The following is a 19,510-nucleotide window of genomic DNA, read 5'->3' as shown; positions in this document are numbered from 1 at the left end:
TCTATTTTCTAAAGGAGAAGTACTGGGGCGCCTGGGTGGCACAGCGGTTAAGCGTCTGCCTTCGGCTCAGGGCGTGATCCCGGCATTATGGGATCGAGCCCCACATCAGGCTCCTCCGCTATGAGCCTGCTTCTTCCTCTCCCACTCCCCCTGCTTGTGTTCCCTCTCTCGCTGGCTGTCTCTATCTCTGTCAAATAAATAAATAAAATCTTTAAAAAAATAAATAAATAAATAAAGGAGAAGTACTAACTGAAAAGAATTGAATACATGCAAGAGAAGAGGAAGTTGAAAGCCAATACAGGGGAAGAGATAGGAAACATGTACCTAGCTCTGTGAAATGGGTTCTGGGTGTCCATTTAGACCGAAACACACCAGGGGACTGAGTTACTTCAGTCTTCACAGAGCCCCTGAGAGTGAACTGTGTGGGATGAAAGAGAATGCGATGGGTTTCAGAAGCCTAACAATGGGTAGATGCTGTCAAGATGATTAGAGAAAGGACATTTCTGCAAACTCTAGAGCAGGGGTTCTCAATCCTGGCTGTGCTTTGGAATCTACTGGGGCGCTTTTACCAAACTATTGCTGCCCACGTCTTACCCCTAAATTTCCAATGAAAGGGCTATGAGGACATCATAGCACCCCTTAGAACGTTCCGACAGGCACCCAGGGGTAAGAGTCACAGCTGCATACTGATGAGTTCTGTCCATCCACTGCAGAATTCTTTAATGCAGGATTAATCAGGTGAACAGTTTACATTCAGAAAAGGAGTTGGTTGGGTTTACTTAAGACAGCCTGGATTATTCTAGTTTCCCCTTGTGGTTAGGTTACTGGATTGTAAAAATGAATCAAGAATTAAAAACATCACACATAAGAGTAGATCTTATTGCTACCAGTTGACACCTGAGGATTGGGTTGTCCTCAGCTCAGGAACTTGTCCTGGGAGACCTAGGATGGAGTGATGGGTGAGATCTAAACCCTGGGGACCACCGGGTGGGAGAATGGTAAGAATATGGTTCTGCTGAGGAGGACGCAGCCTGATGCAGTCGTGCCAGCAGCAAAAGCCACTCTCCTGAGGGAATTCGGCAGTTAGGGGCCAGGGGGTGGGGGTGCAGATAAGTGCCAAGAGTGGAGCCCATGTGACTGGGAGTAGGGGCTCTGCTTGGAGGCAAAGCTCTGGGCATCAGGGTGGCCAGTGGTATTGCCGGACAAGAGCGTTTTTGGGTAGCAAGCTCCTTTCCCATTTTTTAAGTAGGGTGTCAGACATCTCTAAGTGTGTTTGAAGTATTCGCTGAAGTATCTATCTTGTAATATCCTTGGGAACAGGGTGGGAAACTAAGGTCTGAGTCAAAAGCTTCTCTCCTGGTAAAGGATAGGATTCATCTGGGTGTATGACATGGAATTTTCATAATAATCATTTGGACAAAAATTAATTATCAATTTGGAAATTACCTCTGCCTCCTTCCCCATATCTTTGTGCAAGCACTTTGTCCTAGAAGGCCGGCCGGCTTGGAATCATCCATCTGCACACCCAGAAAGACTAGTGTGAGCAACCTCGGCCACTAGGCTCTCCCCCAATTGTCTTGCCCTTTTCCTTTCTTCACCAACCTTTGCTAGGCTACTTTCCAATTCTGTGAGCTAGAGGTTATTATTTGCGTGTCTGTCCCTCCCTCCCCTCTCACCTGTTCTGAGCATCTCTGAGGCTTTTGGATGGTCAGGCTGAGGCTGGGGCTCCCCCACAAGATAACATGGGGGCATCCTTGGGAGCCGAGGAGAAAACTGCCCACTATCAGCATATCTTGCCAACAGCAGCTCGTATCACTTTCTAGCTAAAACACAAAACAAAACAAAACCCCATTTTTTAATTTAAATCTTGTCTTATTTCACAAAGTATTTGAAGTGGTTCCCAAGAAAACACACATTATCCAGGCAAATAGGTGGGCAGCTGAGAGAATTAGAACACAGTGACAGTAAGGTAAGTCAGGCACACAGAAATGCTCCTCTTCACCCTGGTGGTCCTCTGTCCGTCCGGGCACCCCAAACAAAGACGGCTACGTTCTCATATATAAATTCCCAGACTCCAAAAGCTGAGAACATGCCAGTCATTTAGGAGTGGCGCTCTGATCCTGAGACCTGGCTACATTCTTCATAAAGGTCCTTAAAAGAAACCCTTGTGCACGTGGGTATGGCCATTTTGAGGGCAATTCGGAATACCCAGCAAAACTAGAACTAGTTCTACCTTAAGATACAGTCATTGGGCTTCTTTTAGAAAATCATACGCAGCCTCACAAGGAGCAGACCCTGCAGCTCTGTTTTTAAGAGCAAAGAATCAGAGACAACCTAAAGGAAGAATAAGTTAAACAAGGTATAGTCCTACCACGAAACTATGTGACACGAATGAACTGGACTGTGTGTGTAATGACTGTAATCAGCCAGCTGCAGAAAGAAATGTATGATCCTGTTTATTGGGCGCAAGTTTTTAAAAGCCAGAAAAATAGTAGATATAGAATATTATATAAATAAGGATGGAGACCTATTAATGCTGGGTGGTAGGAACATGGATATTTGTAAATATCCTTTGTATTTTTCTGATTCCAAGAGAAAAGCAGGTGCTGTGATGTTGTGCACGGGAGTGACCGCAGTACCATGCCCTGGCTAGCTCATGGAGAGATGACTACCCTGTCACCTTCCGTAGGCTTTTGTATGCATTAACTCCACTAATCACCTCAACAACCCCTTTGGGGAGAGCCTTTCATTATTTCCATTTGTCACATGGAACACGGAGGATCTAGAGAGGCTAAAAATTTGCTGAAAGCCACTTAGTAAGGCTGGCTTTGGACCCAGGCAGTTTGAAGCCAGAGCTCATGGCCTTAATTATTACACTACTCTATAAAACTTCCCAATATCATCGGGTGGGTTGGTTACTTTTGTGTATATGATCTCTCTCATTTTAGGCGAAGGGCACGATCAGAGGGCAGTGCCGGCAAGGCAGTTCTTCAGAGGCGAGAACAGTGCAGTTTGACCGGCTTCTCCATCTGATGATCTGGCTGAAGCTACGTGCACACATTATGTTACCTTCATAGGGGCGCCTGGGTGGCTCCGCCGGTTAAGCGTCTGCCTTTGGCTCAGGTCATGGTCCCAGGGTCCTGGGATCGAGTCCTGCATCAGGCTCCCTGCTCTGAGGGGAGTCTGCTTCTCCCTCTCCCTCTACCTGCTGTTCCCTCTGCTTGTGCTCTCTGTCAAATAAACAAAATCTTTTAAAAAACTGTGTCACCTTTTTAGATCCTTACTGATGCCTCTCAACCCTGGATCCGCATGAGAATCACCTGTGGGGGTTTTAGGGATTTCAGAGCCTGGCCCCACCCCAAATCCCACCATACTAGAGCATGGGTAGGGCCTGGTCATCAGCATACACATAATTCTAATGTGTAGTCGGAGTTGAGATCACTGCTCTGCAGAGTCTGGACGGTACAACATTCAAGGTTATGCTGTTTGGCCAGAGCCTCCCGGGTAGATATTTTGTGTTGAGGATCAAGGACAGATCCGCATGTGGTGGCTCCTGTGATGGGACTACAGTTAATGTCTCATGAGATGAAGGCTCCTAATCAGGAAAAGCGAAGGCATGGACCTCCACCGACCCCGCCCCGTCGACACGGGTCTTTGCAGGATAGGATCTGTCTGTCCCACTCTCTTAGTTTTCTGGAGGGTTGAGAAACTTTGCTGTGGTGCGTAAGCCTGGGAGTGGGGACTGGAAACACATGGATCTGGTATTTGCCATCCCCGGCTTAAAGGAATAGTTAGGCAACAGGACAGAATCTTCCTCAGAGGAGAGCTCAGGGTCTCTTCCAGTCCCTGACACATATATACCAGAAGCCTCAAGATTCCATGGGGAGAAGACTATGAACCTAGAGCAGTGGTTCTTAAACTTGTGTATCAGAATCACCTAGAGAACATACTAAAAACAGGTTGCCAGGACCCACCCTCAGCTCCTGCTCTGCAGGTCTTCGGTAGGGTCTGAGAACTTGCATTTCTAGCAAGCATTTCTGTGAAGGTGATGTTGTTGCTGCTGGCCTGAGGACTACTTTTTGAAAAGCACAGGCCTAGGATAATAAAAGAGAGTTTTGTCTTCCTATCTACTCTGCTCCGTGACAGATGCACAGATAGAAGCCCTGGCTCAGGGTAAGATAAGGGTTAAGAACTACTGGCTCCATCATGCACAAAATCCCGTGGGGAATGTGTCACATGTCCAGGCTATCAGGCCCATCCCCTGCTACTCTGATTCAATCCATCTAAAGAGGAGCTTTCCAAAACCTGGATTTTAAACAAGAATCCAGGAGACTTTGAAGAAGGTGGATCTGGACACTTCGAGAAATTGGGCATGACTGTACAGTTAGGGGGATTACTGTGGGTTGGCAAATTTGAACCCAGAAATGCGAATGAAGGGATAAATTACCATCAGGCTATGGAGAGGATTTCAGTGCCCTCGTGCTCTTCTCAGTAAACCTTCCAGTGTAATTTGTTAAATGAGGACAGAATTTGCATGCCTAGGCAATCTGTGAATGCTTCCACAAAGGAAAAGCCAGCCAAGACCACTGAATGGCAACTGGTCCCCAGAAATGTCTTCGACAGACTGGAATCAGGGGTCAAAACTAATGTGAAGAACTACAATAACAAAAAAAGAATAGACAATCTTGAATTTCAGCTAAAGGAAGGAAAGGAGTCCTGTTCGAGAGAAAAGCCCAGCTTCTCCACAGTTCCTACCATATCGGAGTCCTAGAGAACGGTAAGGACAGCGAGTGCCAGAAAGAGGTGTGGGTGTCCCCAAAGCTCAGACAAACATGGTTACGGTGGCAGTGTGTATGTGGCCGGGGGGTGAGTGCTCCCCTCCCTCCTGCTCTAGCCAGACCACACCTGGAGCTTGTCTCCAGATCTGGGCACCGTTTTCGGGGAAGCACGGACAAATTGAAGTGTAATCAGAGCTGGGTGGCTGTGAGCACAGGGTCACATAAGATACGGCTGTTCGGTCTGGAGGAGAAAAGATTTGCTGGGTGGGATGGGGGAGTGGTGGTGGTTCCAGTGCAGGCGTTGATGAAAAAGAAATTGTTACTCTTGCCCTCTGTCATGACAGTGTCTGCTAGTGGCTGACTAGGGATGCTGGGTGGCTGTGTCTGCTAGTGAGACAGATTTCAACTCTAAATGAAAACCCGTCTAGAACAGACTTCTTTGGAGATGAGTTTGGCTGTAAGCCTCGGTACTCAGCCCCCAGGAACAGTCAGCAGTGTCTCTGGATCAAGCCAGACATTCAGGTAGTTAAAGCAGACTGGTCGACATGACACACAGAGGTCCAGATCAGCTATTTGAGGGCATTGTGGTTAGAACTTGCTTCCAGAAACCTCTGATCAATTTATGCATCTTAGCGCCAAATGACCAAAGCCCTCCTGTTGATCATGTAACATCTTGGAAATCAAGGTGTTTCAGCGGGCATCATTTCTAAAAAGATGCTCATCCGGGATTTGAATCCTTTTCTTTTACGAAAAAAGACTGAAAAACCAGAAATGGATATTCCATTATGAATTTTTTTTTTGGTGTTAATTTGAGACATAAGTCTTCTATATATTTTACTGGGAAATTTTAAATTAACTGGAACTATATGCCATCTGGTGTTCATGCGAGTTGTTTTCAAGGTTGGAAGGAGAACCTGTTTGTCAGCCAAACATGACCAAGTGTGTGAGCGCAGACCGCCAGGCCTGATAGGATAATAAATAGCTGTGTTATATGCCACTGTTTCAAACCCACTCGTTAATGTTACGTTGCTTTCTTGGACAACCAATGGTGATGAATAATGTGGCTTTTATCTTTTTGCATTTATGTCGTATTCAAAGTAAGCATGCTACTTCGATGGTTGAAAAATCTGTTCACACTTATGTTACAGATTTGGGGAAATGTTAATAAGTTTTAAAATTCTGTGGAGTCCTTGTTTGTTTTTGGTTGCAAGAAGAATATAAGGTCTTATTTGGTGCTGCGTATGCCACCTCCAGGAAGCCAGGAGAGGAAGAAAGGGAACTAATGTCTGTTGAGTGTCTATTCTCTCCACACCAGACACCTTGTCCTCATTTTCCATTTAAACCTCACGATGCCCCATTTCCTACATAGAAACCGTAAAGATAGCAGAGGTTACTACATCTGTCAAGGTGCACCGAGTTTGCAATAAATTCAAACTTAGGTCTGCCTCCTTCCGAGTCACATACATCTTGGTCTGTACATCTCCTTTGCATCTTTTCCCAAACTCTGTATTCTTTTTTAAGTGAAAATGACCAAAATAAATCTTAAGATCCGTCTTTGTGGCCACAATGCGTGGCAGTGCCTTGATCATTGGTTCTTGCCCATTCTTGGTAGAAACCAGAGTTCTCTTTCCCCTGCTGGACGCCCCACGCTTGCGTGTCTCATGCAGTGGACTTTTAGTTGGAGTATCATTTTCACCTGGGCCTGACCCATCAGCTTCCAAGGTGAGTAGCAATGGTGAGAGAGGTCCTAGCTCACTTCATAAGCACAGAAGGGCATTTTTTATTTTTTTAAAGATTGTATTTATTTATTTGACAAAGAGAGAGAGCAGGGGAGCAGCAGAGGGAGGGGGAGAAGTGGACTCCCTGCTGAGCAGGAGCCCGATGCGGGGCTCGATCCCAGGACCCCGGGATCATGACCTGAGCCAAGGGCAAATGCTTAATCGACTGAGCCACCCAGGCATCCCCAGGAAGGGCATTTCTGAATTGACGTAAGTGCATTGAGCTTCTCATACCTGTTGGTTTTGGCTACCAGGTGGTTCGTTGACATGAAAGTGGGTCCCACATTGAATTCTGTCGTGCATCGAACACTTGTATTACGTAGAAGGCACTAGAGCAGTCCTATAGCCTGTTCCTGTGAGTTTGGGAAGTCCCAGCTGTCTGTCTATCGGGACAGACAGGCACTCGCCAGACAGGTTTACTTGGGGGCAGGTAGCACAGCATTCGGCAGGAGGATTGGGCCCCCCTACCCGTGAGATCAATGGCCAAGGGAGGGAGGAACCTTCTGAGGAGGCTGTAAGTGTTCTATTTCTTGATCTGGGTGGTGATTATTTCAGTATTTGCAAATGTAAAATTTCACAGAGCTGTCTGTGTGCTTAAGATTTGTTCACTTTACTATATGGAAGTTATGGCTCAGTACAAAAGAAAATAAGGGTGGAAATAAATTATTGTCCTTAAGTTGTTCACAGCAGGGAAAATATTATATTTTATACAAACCCCTTGAGTTAGAGATTTTCCATGGAACAGTCACTGGGAGGGGAGAAAGTGCCACGGCCCTTTCATAGCTATCCTCATTACCCATATACCCCTGAATCAGTGGTCCTGGCCCTTCCCCATTTTACTAGGTCAGCACTGTGAAGTCAGAGAGTTGGAGTAAGAGACACCAACCTTCTGTGTGACTCCTCTTTGTTAAGGTCCTCTGTCTTGGGACTCCTGTCAGGGTCTTCCCTCTGAGGACCCACAGGCCAGCCCTTAGGGTCCCCTAGGCTGACACAGTAACTGCCTCATTCCCCACGACCACCTTCCTCCCGGGACACCTTAGTCTCGGGCCTCTGTTGCCTTCATGCTCTATTCTACCCTTTTTAAGTATTTCCTTTTCCCAGAATTTGACCTCTTTTGCCCTTTAAGCTGTAAATGAACTGCATTTTAACTAGTGATTTGAACTGCATTTCTGATGAGTCTAGGCTGCAAGTTTCTGGGGGATGAAACCAGATCTATTTCCCTAGGTGATAATCCCAGACTCACTCAGGGATAGATGTGGGGGAGGCTGGAGTCCCACCCTTTCCCGTCCCCGGAGGAGAAAAAGAGTCACCGTGGTTCTTGCAGAGGCCTCACCGAGCCGACTTAAATGATGTGGGATTCGGCCTGCTCCCAGCCCTGGCCCTGGCAGCTCTTTCCTCCAAGGTGAAATCTGGCAGAGCTAAGCGATAAAAATGACCCTTTCTCTCAGTTGCCTCTGGGACAGGGTTGTTGTGTTTCTAGTTTGGCAGTTTCAAGAATTTCTGTCACTCTTTATTGCCTGAGTATTCCTTTCCGCTCCTTCTGCACTTGCAGCAGACCACTCCTTGTCCCGCGCCCTCCCTGTCAGAGCCTCAGCTTTCAAAACCATGACAAAAACACTGGCGCCTCGCACACAGAAGCAGAAGCGCTTTGTTGGTATTCCTGATCCACTGTGGGATCGGTTGTCATGGCAACGGCTGCCCCCACACACAGTTCATCATTTGGGGTTCCCGTCATGTTTTCTTTTCTCTCTCTTTCTTCAACAGCAACAGCCAACGTGCTATTAAACCGACTATTAATATATCCGTACAGCCTTCCCTGGCAGTTTTGAACTTGACCGCATTGGCTTCTAACTTTGGGTCCAATTAGTCACGCCCCACAAGCGAAGCTAACTTTGCGAAGAGGCTGGTGTTGGTTTGGTTTCAGTCTTGGTTATTGTTGGATCCGATATGTATGAATGCAGAGATTCAGGGAGCTTCTATGAACGCAACATGCGAATTGGGTTCTTTGGCGACACTACCTTAATTTTATTTTCTGACATGATGTTTCTCATTGTCTTGGTTTTAGTTAATGGCTTTAGCATACTCATTTTTTTTTGTTTGTTTTTATTGAAATTCCAGTTAACATACCGTGTAATATTAGTTTCCGGTGTGCAATATAGTGATTCAACACTTCCATACAACACCCGGGGCTCATTAGCATACTCATTTTTAAAGAACTAAGTGTTAATGAAAGGCATAGGAAATTGAGTACTTAATAATTAACCGAAGGTTTAAAATAATATCTAACTAGCTGGGTCCCTAATAACATGCTTCTTTTAAAATTAAGACTATGTGAACACTAAGAACCAAATAAATTGGATATATATATATTTTTTGTTGTTGTTAACACACTTGGGAAAGTCACAGAGTTTATTTGAACTTAGTGTGTCAGATAAAAGGCTGGCCTTCTGAAGCCAAAACCAAACATGTTAGTCACCCTTCACTCAGGGCTGTGGATGAAGGCAGTGGTTGACCCGTAAGAGCTGCGGTGGCAGCTAGAAGCTCAGCTGCTTGTAAGCCGTGTCCCTGCCTCTGCCCTGGTCAGTTCCCTTCCCCACCATAGACACTTCCCCATCTTCTGGATTTGTACTGTGCTGTGGGAGGGAATGGGGCAGGGTCTCTGTAAAGCTGGCTTATGATGTGCTCCCTCCTGAGTCTTTCTAGGCAGCTGCTCAGATCTTCTGGATCTTAGAGTTGGGCAACAGCTGTTATCACCAGACCCGGCTATTAAAGCGTGCTTGTTTTCAGCACCAAGGTGAAAGGCCTGGCATCTAGCCTGAATTCGGTCTCTTGCCAGCTGCGTGATTGGGCAAGTTACCTAACTTCTCAGAGACTCCGTTGTTTCCTCTGTAAAAGAGAGATAATCTCCTCCCATCAGACTGTTGATTAAATGAGATCATGTGTATGGGAAACTCTTACTATAGGGGTTGGCAGAAGGTAGTGTGGACTCAAAGATGATTATTGTTTCAGTTACTAGGATACTAGAGATGATGTGGGAGATTCTGTTTTCCTTCATAGTTTTGTCCCACTGTATAATAGTGTTTTTAGAAGATGTCTCCAAAACCTTTGTTAGAACAAATCTTCCACCCTATCCCTCAAAAAACCAGTTTTTTAAAATTATAGTAAAATACATATAAAATCAACTTTTAACCATTTTTACATACACAATTTAGTGACATTTAGTCATTCACAGCGTTGTACAACTATCGTCATTATCTAGTTCCAGAACATTAATCACCCCAAAAAGAAACCTCATAGCCATACCCTATTTCCCAGTTCCCCAGCTTGGCAACCATTACTTGGCCTTGTGCCTCTATGGATTTGCCCACTGTGGTTATTTCATATAAATAGAAACATACATATGTGGTCTTTTCTGTCTGGCTGCTTTCATTTAGCATAATGTTTTCAAGGTTCATCCATGTTGTATCATGTATCACTACTTCATTCCTTTTAATTCCTGAACAATATTCCATTGTATGGATGTGCGGTCTTAGTCCATCAGGGCTGCTATAACCAAATGCCACAGACTGGGTGGCTTATAAGCAACAGGAATTTATTTCTCACAGTTCCGGAGGCTGGGAGCCCAAAATGAGGATGCCAGCACGGGCAGAGGGCCCTCTTCGGGTTGTAGACTTACTGTATCATTACATGGCGGAAGAGGCTGGGGAGCTCTGTGCCATCTTTTTTTATAATTAATTCCATTCATAAGGGCTGTGTCCTCAGGACCCAAGTACCTGTCAAAGGCCCCACCTCCTAATACCATCACGTTGGATTTAGGATTTTTAACACATAAATTTCGGGGGGACACAAACATTCAGACCGTAGCATATACCATATGTGGTTTATCCATTCATCAGTCGATGGACGTTGGGTTGTTTCTACCTTTGGCTACTGCTAGTAGTGTTACTATGAACCTTCTTGTACAAGTTTTTGTTTGAACACCTATTTTCAGTTCTTTGGGTATGTACCTAGGAGTGGAATTGCTGGATCGGATGATAATTCTGTTTAACCTTAAAAAAAAACTGCCAAACTCTTTCCAACTATGCTGTACCATTTAATATGCCTACCAGCAATGCCTGAGCGTTCCAGTTTCTTCTAATACTTGTTATTTTCCATTTTTAAAAAAATTATACTTATCATATAGTAGGTATGAAGTGGTATCTCATTGTGGTTTGGGATGGTTTTTTATAGTACTGATTTTGAATGTGTCTGGACTCAAATTTTCTTACTAATGTTCTTAATTCTGGCATATTGTAAAGCTACATGAAAAACCACCTGTACATAATTTCCAATAAAAGATGGGTGTAAAGCATCTTTTCCTTCCCAGCTCCTGATATAATTCAGCATCTTGGCTCTGTAATCTGTACTGCAGACAAACCTGGAGACAGTCAGGGGCTAATTACAGATGATGTCTCATGCCCCTGACCTTCTCTGTAATCCTTTTCTTTTGCTTTTAGAGAGTTCTTCTGGGTCATCCAAAATGCTTTTAAAACGTAGTGGATAAGAACTGAGCCACCTGCCTACGTGGGACTTCCGTACTCTCAGCTCCACTGTCTTCTGATGGCATTTTGACTGCGTCAAGGCCAAGTGACCCACTGCTCAGGATGAGTGACGAGAAGACCCTTGGAGTGTCCCAAAAACTGGTCTCACCGTCAAGGAGCACAAGTAGCTGCTCTTCCAAGCAGGGAAGTCGACAGGTAAAGTTTAACCAATGCAAATTTTAAGATGCAAATTTACACAAAGAAATTGGCAGATTAAGATGTATGCATTGACTTGGGAACTCCTACTTCTCGGTGGAAGAGTGTTTGCTTTCAGTCATATCTTAATTATATGAGAAGAGTAAACTGTAGGTACTTTTAATAATGCAGCCTGAGCGCTTACCTGATGGGAAGGAACTGTATTTGGCTCTTTGCATTATTTTATCCGATCTTTGCAACGGTGCCCCAACACAGATAGGAATATCCTCATTTTCTCCATGAGGAAGCTGCGTCAGACAACTGAGTTATTTGGTCAAGGATACACAGCGAGTGAGTGGCAGAACAAGAAGTCAAAACTCAGTCTGACTCCAGAGCCCACACTTTCCTTTGTACCCTACTGACCAAAACAAAAAAAACAGCCACTGTTCCAGTAAGTTTAATATCCTCCTGCCCTCTTCCTCCTTCCCCTTCCACCACAGATTGCCATGTGGGTGACTTGGAGTCTCCCCTGCTTTCTTTCTCCACTGGATGAGGGAATCGAAGCCACAGAGAAGTGATCAAAAGGAATTCAGTAGGAAGAAGAAAAAAGTGAAACAAAGACCTGAATCATGAGCTCCTAAGCGCCAGCTGTAGTTATATGTTGTTTCTTGGTTTTCTTTCTCCTAGATCTCTGTCGGCAGAATTCGCCGGGTTTAGGTCAGCAGCAGCAAATGCACGTTAACCAGTATAACTCTACCACCTTCAGGGAAGTGGAGAGTGGGCTGTCGAGAGGCTGTGGCTTCACGACCAGAGTGGTCCCTGAGCCTTTTCAGCATCTGCTGGTTGCGCTGGCATTGGCTTCCCCCCCGGGAAGCGCTGGCTTAAGAACTGGCCCAGAGTCCTGGGTTCCAGATTTGGAAGCAATAATCTGGCACCTCAGGCACGTCCGCCCATTTCTGAGGCATCCTCATGGGTCTCCCCATCTGAACATTGCCTGGGACAGGGAGCTTGTCCCTTCACAGTGCCGCTTCATGTCGTTAGAATCTACGATTGTGGACAGATCAGGTTTTGCCCGAGCCTAGACGTCGGGGAAGCCCTGCGAGATCTCCCGTGACGGGTTAGGAAGAAGAATTTCTTTAGCGCTGTAATCACCTCTGTCTGGGATTTAAAAAAAAAACAAAGACTAAAACTAGTCCTTGGCTAATGCATCAGGGCTCCTTTGGAGTTCTGGCTTCCTAAAGGTAGCTATAAGCTCACCCTCCTTGTCAGCTGTCCACGGGGGCGTTTCTCTCCCTAAGCCAAGATTCTGACTGGGATTAAAGCCTGAAGGTGTGATCTTTCCCTCCCCCTTTGCACCTAGTAGCATCTATTACTATGTCCTTCTTGGATAAAGAGAAGGAACATGATTCATTGAAACAGCTAGTGCTTATAACACCATGGGAACTGGAGCAGTGCAGTGACAGTCTACGCTTAAATCCTACGGAAATTTTCTTTTGGTGTGTTGTTTGAATTGATTGATTTGGTTTTCACAGAGATTCTTTTGAGCTTGTCATGAAGAGTGAGAGGAATGTGCGTGATGCCTCAATTTTTTTCTCACTGAGAATGGTTGGCCATTCAGCTATTCATTCATCAAATGGTCATGTGGCAGAGCTGGTGGAGAATTTAATAAGTTTATTCCAACCCTAGACTGAATCTAGTTAGAAAGGCCATGTTTAATTTCAGGGACCATTTTCTTATTCCGCACACTTTCCCATCCTTCTGTCAAAGAGAAGTGTTCTGTTGCAAGAGTAGCTTAGCTTTTCCATCTGCATCGTCCACTTTGGCAGGCCGTGTCCGTTCTGCCACCGCAAGCTGTCCCAAGATTGTCTTTCATCCTCTAAAGGTGCTGGGGAGGTGCAGGAAACTTGGAAGTTCAGCCTTCGTGGCTCTGAGGGAACAGAGCTGTACCCCGTGGTCTCGCAGATGCTGAAGATAGTGACGCTGTGTTTCCAGTCACTTCACTGGAAAGTACAAGTTCAACACTTAAAACCTCAAGATTTGTATAATAAGAAATTTAATGTGAGGAATGTTGAACCCTAATTGATAAATATAATCTGTGTGACAACCTACTTGTTTTTAAAGCTCCAGTCTAAAGTCACTGTTAGGCTGTTCTTTTCATTTCGTGGGGGGGATGGGGAGGAGGGAGAATAAGCCTGATATTGACTGCATTGGATCCTCTTTAATGCTGGTTTTTCCACTATGCTTTGGAATTATGCTTTAGAGTGTCATCTTGAGTTTGTTCCCCATGCTCTTTCCTCGAGCTCACCCTGCCCTATCTAGGCATTTGCTGTTACCTGCTTCTTACCTCTTAGGACCCCAACCCAGAGCCAAGGGTTATATTCGCAGTTGGGAGCTTCTGTTCCACGTCAGTGATAGAACGTCCAAGATCCACCACCAGGCCAGCACACATGGCCCAAGTCTGGTTGTGAGGCTATGTCTGCCTTCGGCCACGTCCCGGATAAGGCAAGTTTTAAAGCCCCCTTTCGTTGTGGTGCGGAGCTATGCTTCTGCATTTGTTTATTGCCAGCAGCGAGGCTAGCTCAGGCCCCAGCCTTTTCCTGTGGACGTTTTTAGCCCCATTAGCCCACAGAAGTAGGGCTCCTGGACACTTCTGTCTACGGTTTCCTTTGCATTTCTATTTTGTGTTTGATCCATGGAGATACTAACTTTTTTTTTTCTTAATCACACAGACACACACAAAAAAGCCCCTACATGTTTATAACTTCATATATTTTTGCTGTTTGGAGCTGAGGTGGTGATAAGAGAGAGGCACTGAATGCACGAACTTATAATATTGTCTTGGCTGAAAGACTCGGTCGTCTTAAGTCATTTTACTTAAATTCTCCTCCCATATCACTAGGTGACATTGAGAGTCTCTGCACTCCAGCCACATTGGCTTTCTTTCAGTTCCTTGCACTGAACCTGCCCTTGTCCTTGTTTCTTGAACTGAATTTGAACTTGTCCTTCCTGTCCCAGAGCCCCTCACATGAAATCACAAGGAGCTACACATTTATGTAGAGGTATTCCCTATCTATATGTCTTGTTAGGAGACCTGGTTTGCTTTCTTGAAGGACAGAATGATCAAGAATTGTGATCGATGTCTTTGTTTTTACATCTGACCTAAGATAGATGGTTTACAATTTAGGACCATGAAAACCCAAGAAGGGTTCTGTCATCTTTTAGCTTAAATACTAGGGCTTTTGAAATTTAAATATACCATGCCTCATTTTGTCAGTATGGAAACAGTCTGCAAATATAATCTCATCAAAATAATTTTGGGAGGAATGTATGCGTTAGTGATTAGAACTTGAACTCTCCAGTCTCCGTCCCACCCATTCACTGGTTATGTGACCTTAAACTCTTAAACTTAAGCCTCTGTTTTCTCATCAATAAAATTGAAATAATAATAGTTCTTTTCACATGGGATTATTGTGAGAATTAAAACCGAAGCATCTAATCCAGGGTGAGACTCATAATAGATCCTGAGTTAATATTAGCATTCATTTTTGTTACTATAGTTGACATTAATTTGAACTTCATTTTTATTTATGGAAAATATGTTCATAGAGAATAGTTCTGCTTTTTGCCCCTAGAAACTTCTACAGGCATTATGTATGTATCTCCCCACGTATCTACCCGGTGCTCGTTAGTATTGCACAAAGGCCCACAAAAGTATACAATGTATATATGAATATATACTTATAAAATAAAAAGTGCCTTCCTTTATACATATTAACAAAATGCTTTTATGTATGTATGTATGTATTTATTTATAAGAAAGAGAGTGTGCATAGATTGTGGGGGAGGAGAGAGAGGAGAGAGGAAAGAGAGAGAGAGAGAGAGAGAATCTTAAGCAGGAACCATTCCCAGTGCAGAGCTGAGCACATGGGCTTGATGTCACGACTTCAAGATCGTGATGTGAGCTGAAATCAAGAGTAGGACGCTTAACCAACTGAGCCACCCAGGCACCCCCAGAATACTTTTAGAGAAGGATATAATAGCATATTTAATGTTTGGGCCATATTTGGTATCTTCAATATCTGGCATAATCCATACCTAAAACAAGTGAAACAAGTTGGTGAACCCTTACCCTTTTCTGTTCTGCCAGGCCTTGTCCTCTCATGAGGATAAATGTTTTCCCCTTCCCATGCCAGTGCCTGTCTAGGGGTAGTAGCTGTGCAGAGCGTTGTGTTGAGAAGGAATCTGACTGTCATGAGAAAGAGTGCCGTGTTTTCAGCTGTGGCTCAGGGGCATCGACAGGGTGAATGGCAGTGCAGGGGCCACATTTGTCACCCCTTAGTGATATTAGGGGTTGCAATTAAGCCGTCTCTGCTCTGGCCTTTACATTCTGCTGTTGCAGGAACCTTAGGCAAGTGGAGTTTGTCTCCGTTCTTGATCTATGAAATGGAGACAAAACTCACCTCCTGCTTCCTTTCCAGAGTTGTTTTGAGAGAAAATGGAATGTTTTTACTGGCTAAAAGATGTTAAAACTCTTTGGAGAAAGATCCTCTGTAAATTTAAGGAACTCTTAAAATTACAGATGAGCTCCCTTTGAACTCAGGCCTGTTCCAGGGCCAGAACGGAAATGGTCTTGTTTCGAGAACGCTGACAGTCCGTGGAAGAAATGGATCTCTTTGGAGAAGAGCAGAGCATCCTTCAGATATAGTGCCTTTGTCTGCAGGATAGGAACGTGCTCTCCCTGAGGAAGTCCCCAGTTAAAGGAACCAGCTTACCCAAGGGACAGGCTGTCGGTCCCTTCTGAATGTCATACTCATGCCCTATGTTTTGTAGTGTGCTTGGTCCATCTTTGCTTCAGTGTTCTTCCCTGTTTCGGGCTTTGGTTCAGCTATCCCTTTAGCTAGACTGATCCATATGAAACTGTTCTGTCCTTTTGAATTTTGTGATTTTTCTGGAAAAGAATCTTCATTTATCACTGTAATATTTTAAAAATAACTTTTATAAAAATAATATGTGCGCACTGCAGGTCATTTCCAAGGTATACGCAAATCTGTGTTGAATTGCAACACTTTAATTCATTTACGTTTAATGACTGCAGCTGATAGGTCAAATAAATTGAAGCCTGAGAATGACCGTTGATTGTGGAGGCCATTGGTGGCATTGTCTAGTGGGAGAGGTAGGTGTGAAAACCTGGTTAGAGCTCATTCTCATAGAGGGAATAGGAGCAGAGAAAGAGGGTACCCCAGTCCTACCAGGCCCCAGACGGGATTTGAGATAGGCCTTCACATGTTCCATTTGGGAACCTTGAGCTTGACTAATGCCATGCTAAACATTGCCCTTTTCTCTGCTCACGTGGATAACCCTCTTTTGATTAACTCATGGGTTGAAAGAGTGTATAGTTCTCAGACTCCTGGGTTTCTATTTATACATTATTTTAGTCCTCACAGCTCCTAGCATGGGGCTTTTTCACATGGCAGATGCAAATTATTGGACTAAATTTACTGAATGCCAACAGCAGGTATCCATCAGGGCCGCTTAGAATGTATGGGCAGGGGGACATGGGCAACGGGAGCAAAATGCCCACAAATCCCCAAGCTCCCTCGTTCCAGTGATGTATTGTGAGGATCTTCAAACATGAACAAAGGTCTCTCCATTGAATTTCTTCTGGCAAATGATGAAATTCCTAAGTGCTTTCTATACCTGTGGTCTCTGAACAAACACTCTGCTGGAAAGTATGGAACAGACGTAACGGCGTCTTTGTTGCAACTGACCTGTATTCACACGGGCTCTGCTTTTTGCTAGCTGGGTGACCTTGCCACGTTACGTAAACCCTCTGAGTCTCGGTTCTTCAGCTCCGAAATTGGGATTGGGATTGTGCTTGCTTTGGAGAACTAAGTGAAATAATAAATATGAAGTACCCAGGCTAGCACATGGTAGACATTAGGTAAGTGTGGATTAACGAGTAAGCAGGCAGTTGCTAGGTTGAAAGATGACTATTCAAAAAGCCCTGTGGATATATTAAGTAGGTTAAGGGATACCTAAGTGGGAGAGAGAATTGCTATTTCTGAACTTGTCAAATATGAGTAATTTCCTCTCGCCGTCTTCCTGCTGCCCCCTTACATTTCTTTCCTAGAACTTTCAAAGTAACACATTTCAGAAGGCAGACTGAGCTAGACAAAGACGAATAAGTTTTGTCTCTACTGAAACAGTCCTATATGTCCAAGTTTTAATTCTTTAGCCAATATCTATTAAGAAGCTATCATTAAAAGACCCTGGGCAGGGATATGTGAAGCTACCAAGGACAGGATAGCTGAACAGACCACTGCAATTAAGAAATTGACTCTGTCGGAGAGACTGCTTTGTAAAGAGAGCACGCTTCCTTTCTTTCCTAATGTGTTGTTAGAATTTGCTATATAGTAGGTTAGAAATCAGAAAGTGAATCCTTTTAAAATAATTGGCAAGTGTTTCACTCTTGATTGTAAGGGATTTGAAATGGAGAGAGCCATTGCTAGGTAAGTCTCTGTATACTTATGCATTTTGCCCTTGTCACCCTCCTGCCCCTGGACTAATCTGAGATGGTGTCTGAGCTCTCCCAGGGTCACCTGATGAGGGTTTATTTATGCAGGCTATTAGATTATGCTGTCCTTCAGGGAGCCCAGGCTGTCTGGGTTTGGTGCCAGAACCCATAAGACATGAGGCTGAATGGGAGAGAATATGCCAAGGAGTGAAAAGTGAATTAAAGCTATAATGCTCAGGTGTTTATTGAACACGCGTAGTGCTCGGGTATTGAACATGCTTAGTCCTACGTATTTCTTCTAAATAATCATATCTTTAGAGACTCTGAGACTTAACATCTTCCTTTTTTAAGTTGAGCTATATAAACACCACAAGAAAGACCAACCAGTCAAGGAGGAGAGCCTTGAGAATGTCGTGATTGTATCAGTCATTCTATAACGGTCACAAAAGAGGACAGGCGACAAGCATGAACTTCCTTGGGAGCTGGATGGCCCGAGTTTAAACCTTGGACTGTTTATAAACAGTTTGACCTTGCACAAGTGACTTAACTCTCTTTGCCTTGGTTTCTTACAAGGCTGTGCAAATTAGAAGAAGGGCTGCATGCAGTAGGTGTTGTGTAAGTGCCGGATACATAAACCATTCACCTTCGCTAAGCAGGAGTCCCAGCAGCCCTCACACAGAACCACACGGTGGTTGCTTCCCCACCTCCTCCTCTGATTTACCATCTGGGTAGCCCAGCAGAGTCACATGGCTTGGCTGCTTCTGTCTGGGCTGGTCTGAGAGGAAGCGTTAGCAAGGGACACTGGAAATTAACAAGCATCCATTAGCATTTTTGCAGCTCATGATATCCTTTCATACTATCCCTTGGAATCCCAAAACAACCCAGCGAGGTCTGTATTATCTTCTACACTTTAGAAAGAAAATATGGCTCAGAGATATTAACTGACTTGTTTTGAGTCGCACAGCTTGTAAGTGGTAGGGGATGCGGCAAGCATCTATTTGGAGAACACTGGATTTCGTTAGGTACTAGAAAGCTGCTTTGGAGTTTCATTCAGGTCCCATGTGCCTTATAAAAGGCACATAAGCTAGCAGCTCTGTGCAAGCAGGGACAAGAATAATGCAGAAGTGGTCATAGGATCCGTGAGGTTTCTCTGGAGCTGCTGTTTTGTTTTGTTTTTGTTTTTTGTTTTTCTGGTGGGCCCAACAGAGAAAAGCAATTAATTATACGTTTCTGTGTTTATTTTCTAGATTCTCACTTTCTGGGCCTTTTATTTCTTCTTATTACCTACCTTTGGTCATACCTAAATAGGTCACACTGGACGTGATCCACTGGAAGTAGGAAGGGCAAAGATACAAGGCTCAATTCTCAGTGTATTCCTACTCGAACTCTTGGACAGAAAAAAACAAGCGTTAGAAGAGGTGAGGACTTCAGCTAAAATGACATATTTGAGTTGTTGGGGCTTCTTTGTTACTCTCCGTGTCCACGAATGATAGACTGTCAGCTACATTCCACACTGTGAAGAGCAGGAAAAATTGAACTCCTGAAACACTTCTGGAAGTTGCTGAACTGTTCATGCTGTTGTGCAATTGCAGGGTGACGAGCACAGCAACTATTTTCTGGGGGGTTTTAGAAATACTACCTTGGGGGCCTCAGTCGGTTAAGCATCTGCCTTCAGCTCAGGTCATGATCCTGGATTCCTGGGATCGAGCCCTGCGTCAGGCTCCT

At 44.4% G+C, this 19,510-nt stretch overlaps 1 protein-coding gene across 1 annotated transcript in view; it reads left to right on the top strand.

Moving 5' to 3' along the window:
• Nucleotides 1–19,510, top strand: part of OSBPL3 (oxysterol binding protein like 3) — a 250,126-nt gene that overhangs the window by 154,314 nt on the left and 76,302 nt on the right. The window contains exon 15 of the mRNA XM_057304348.1: nucleotides 11,053–11,292. Within this exon, the coding sequence (XP_057160331.1) occupies nucleotides 11,200–11,292 (93 nt within the window). The 5' untranslated portion in view covers nucleotides 11,053–11,199. The remainder of the gene's footprint in view (nucleotides 1–11,052; nucleotides 11,293–19,510) is intronic.

The sequence above is a fragment of the Ursus arctos genome, unplaced genomic scaffold, assembly GCF_023065955.2.
Source record: "Ursus arctos isolate Adak ecotype North America unplaced genomic scaffold, UrsArc2.0 scaffold_3, whole genome shotgun sequence".
Taxonomy (NCBI): domain Eukaryota; kingdom Metazoa; phylum Chordata; class Mammalia; order Carnivora; family Ursidae; genus Ursus; species Ursus arctos.
This window is presented reverse-complemented; position numbering and strand designations above follow the sequence as displayed.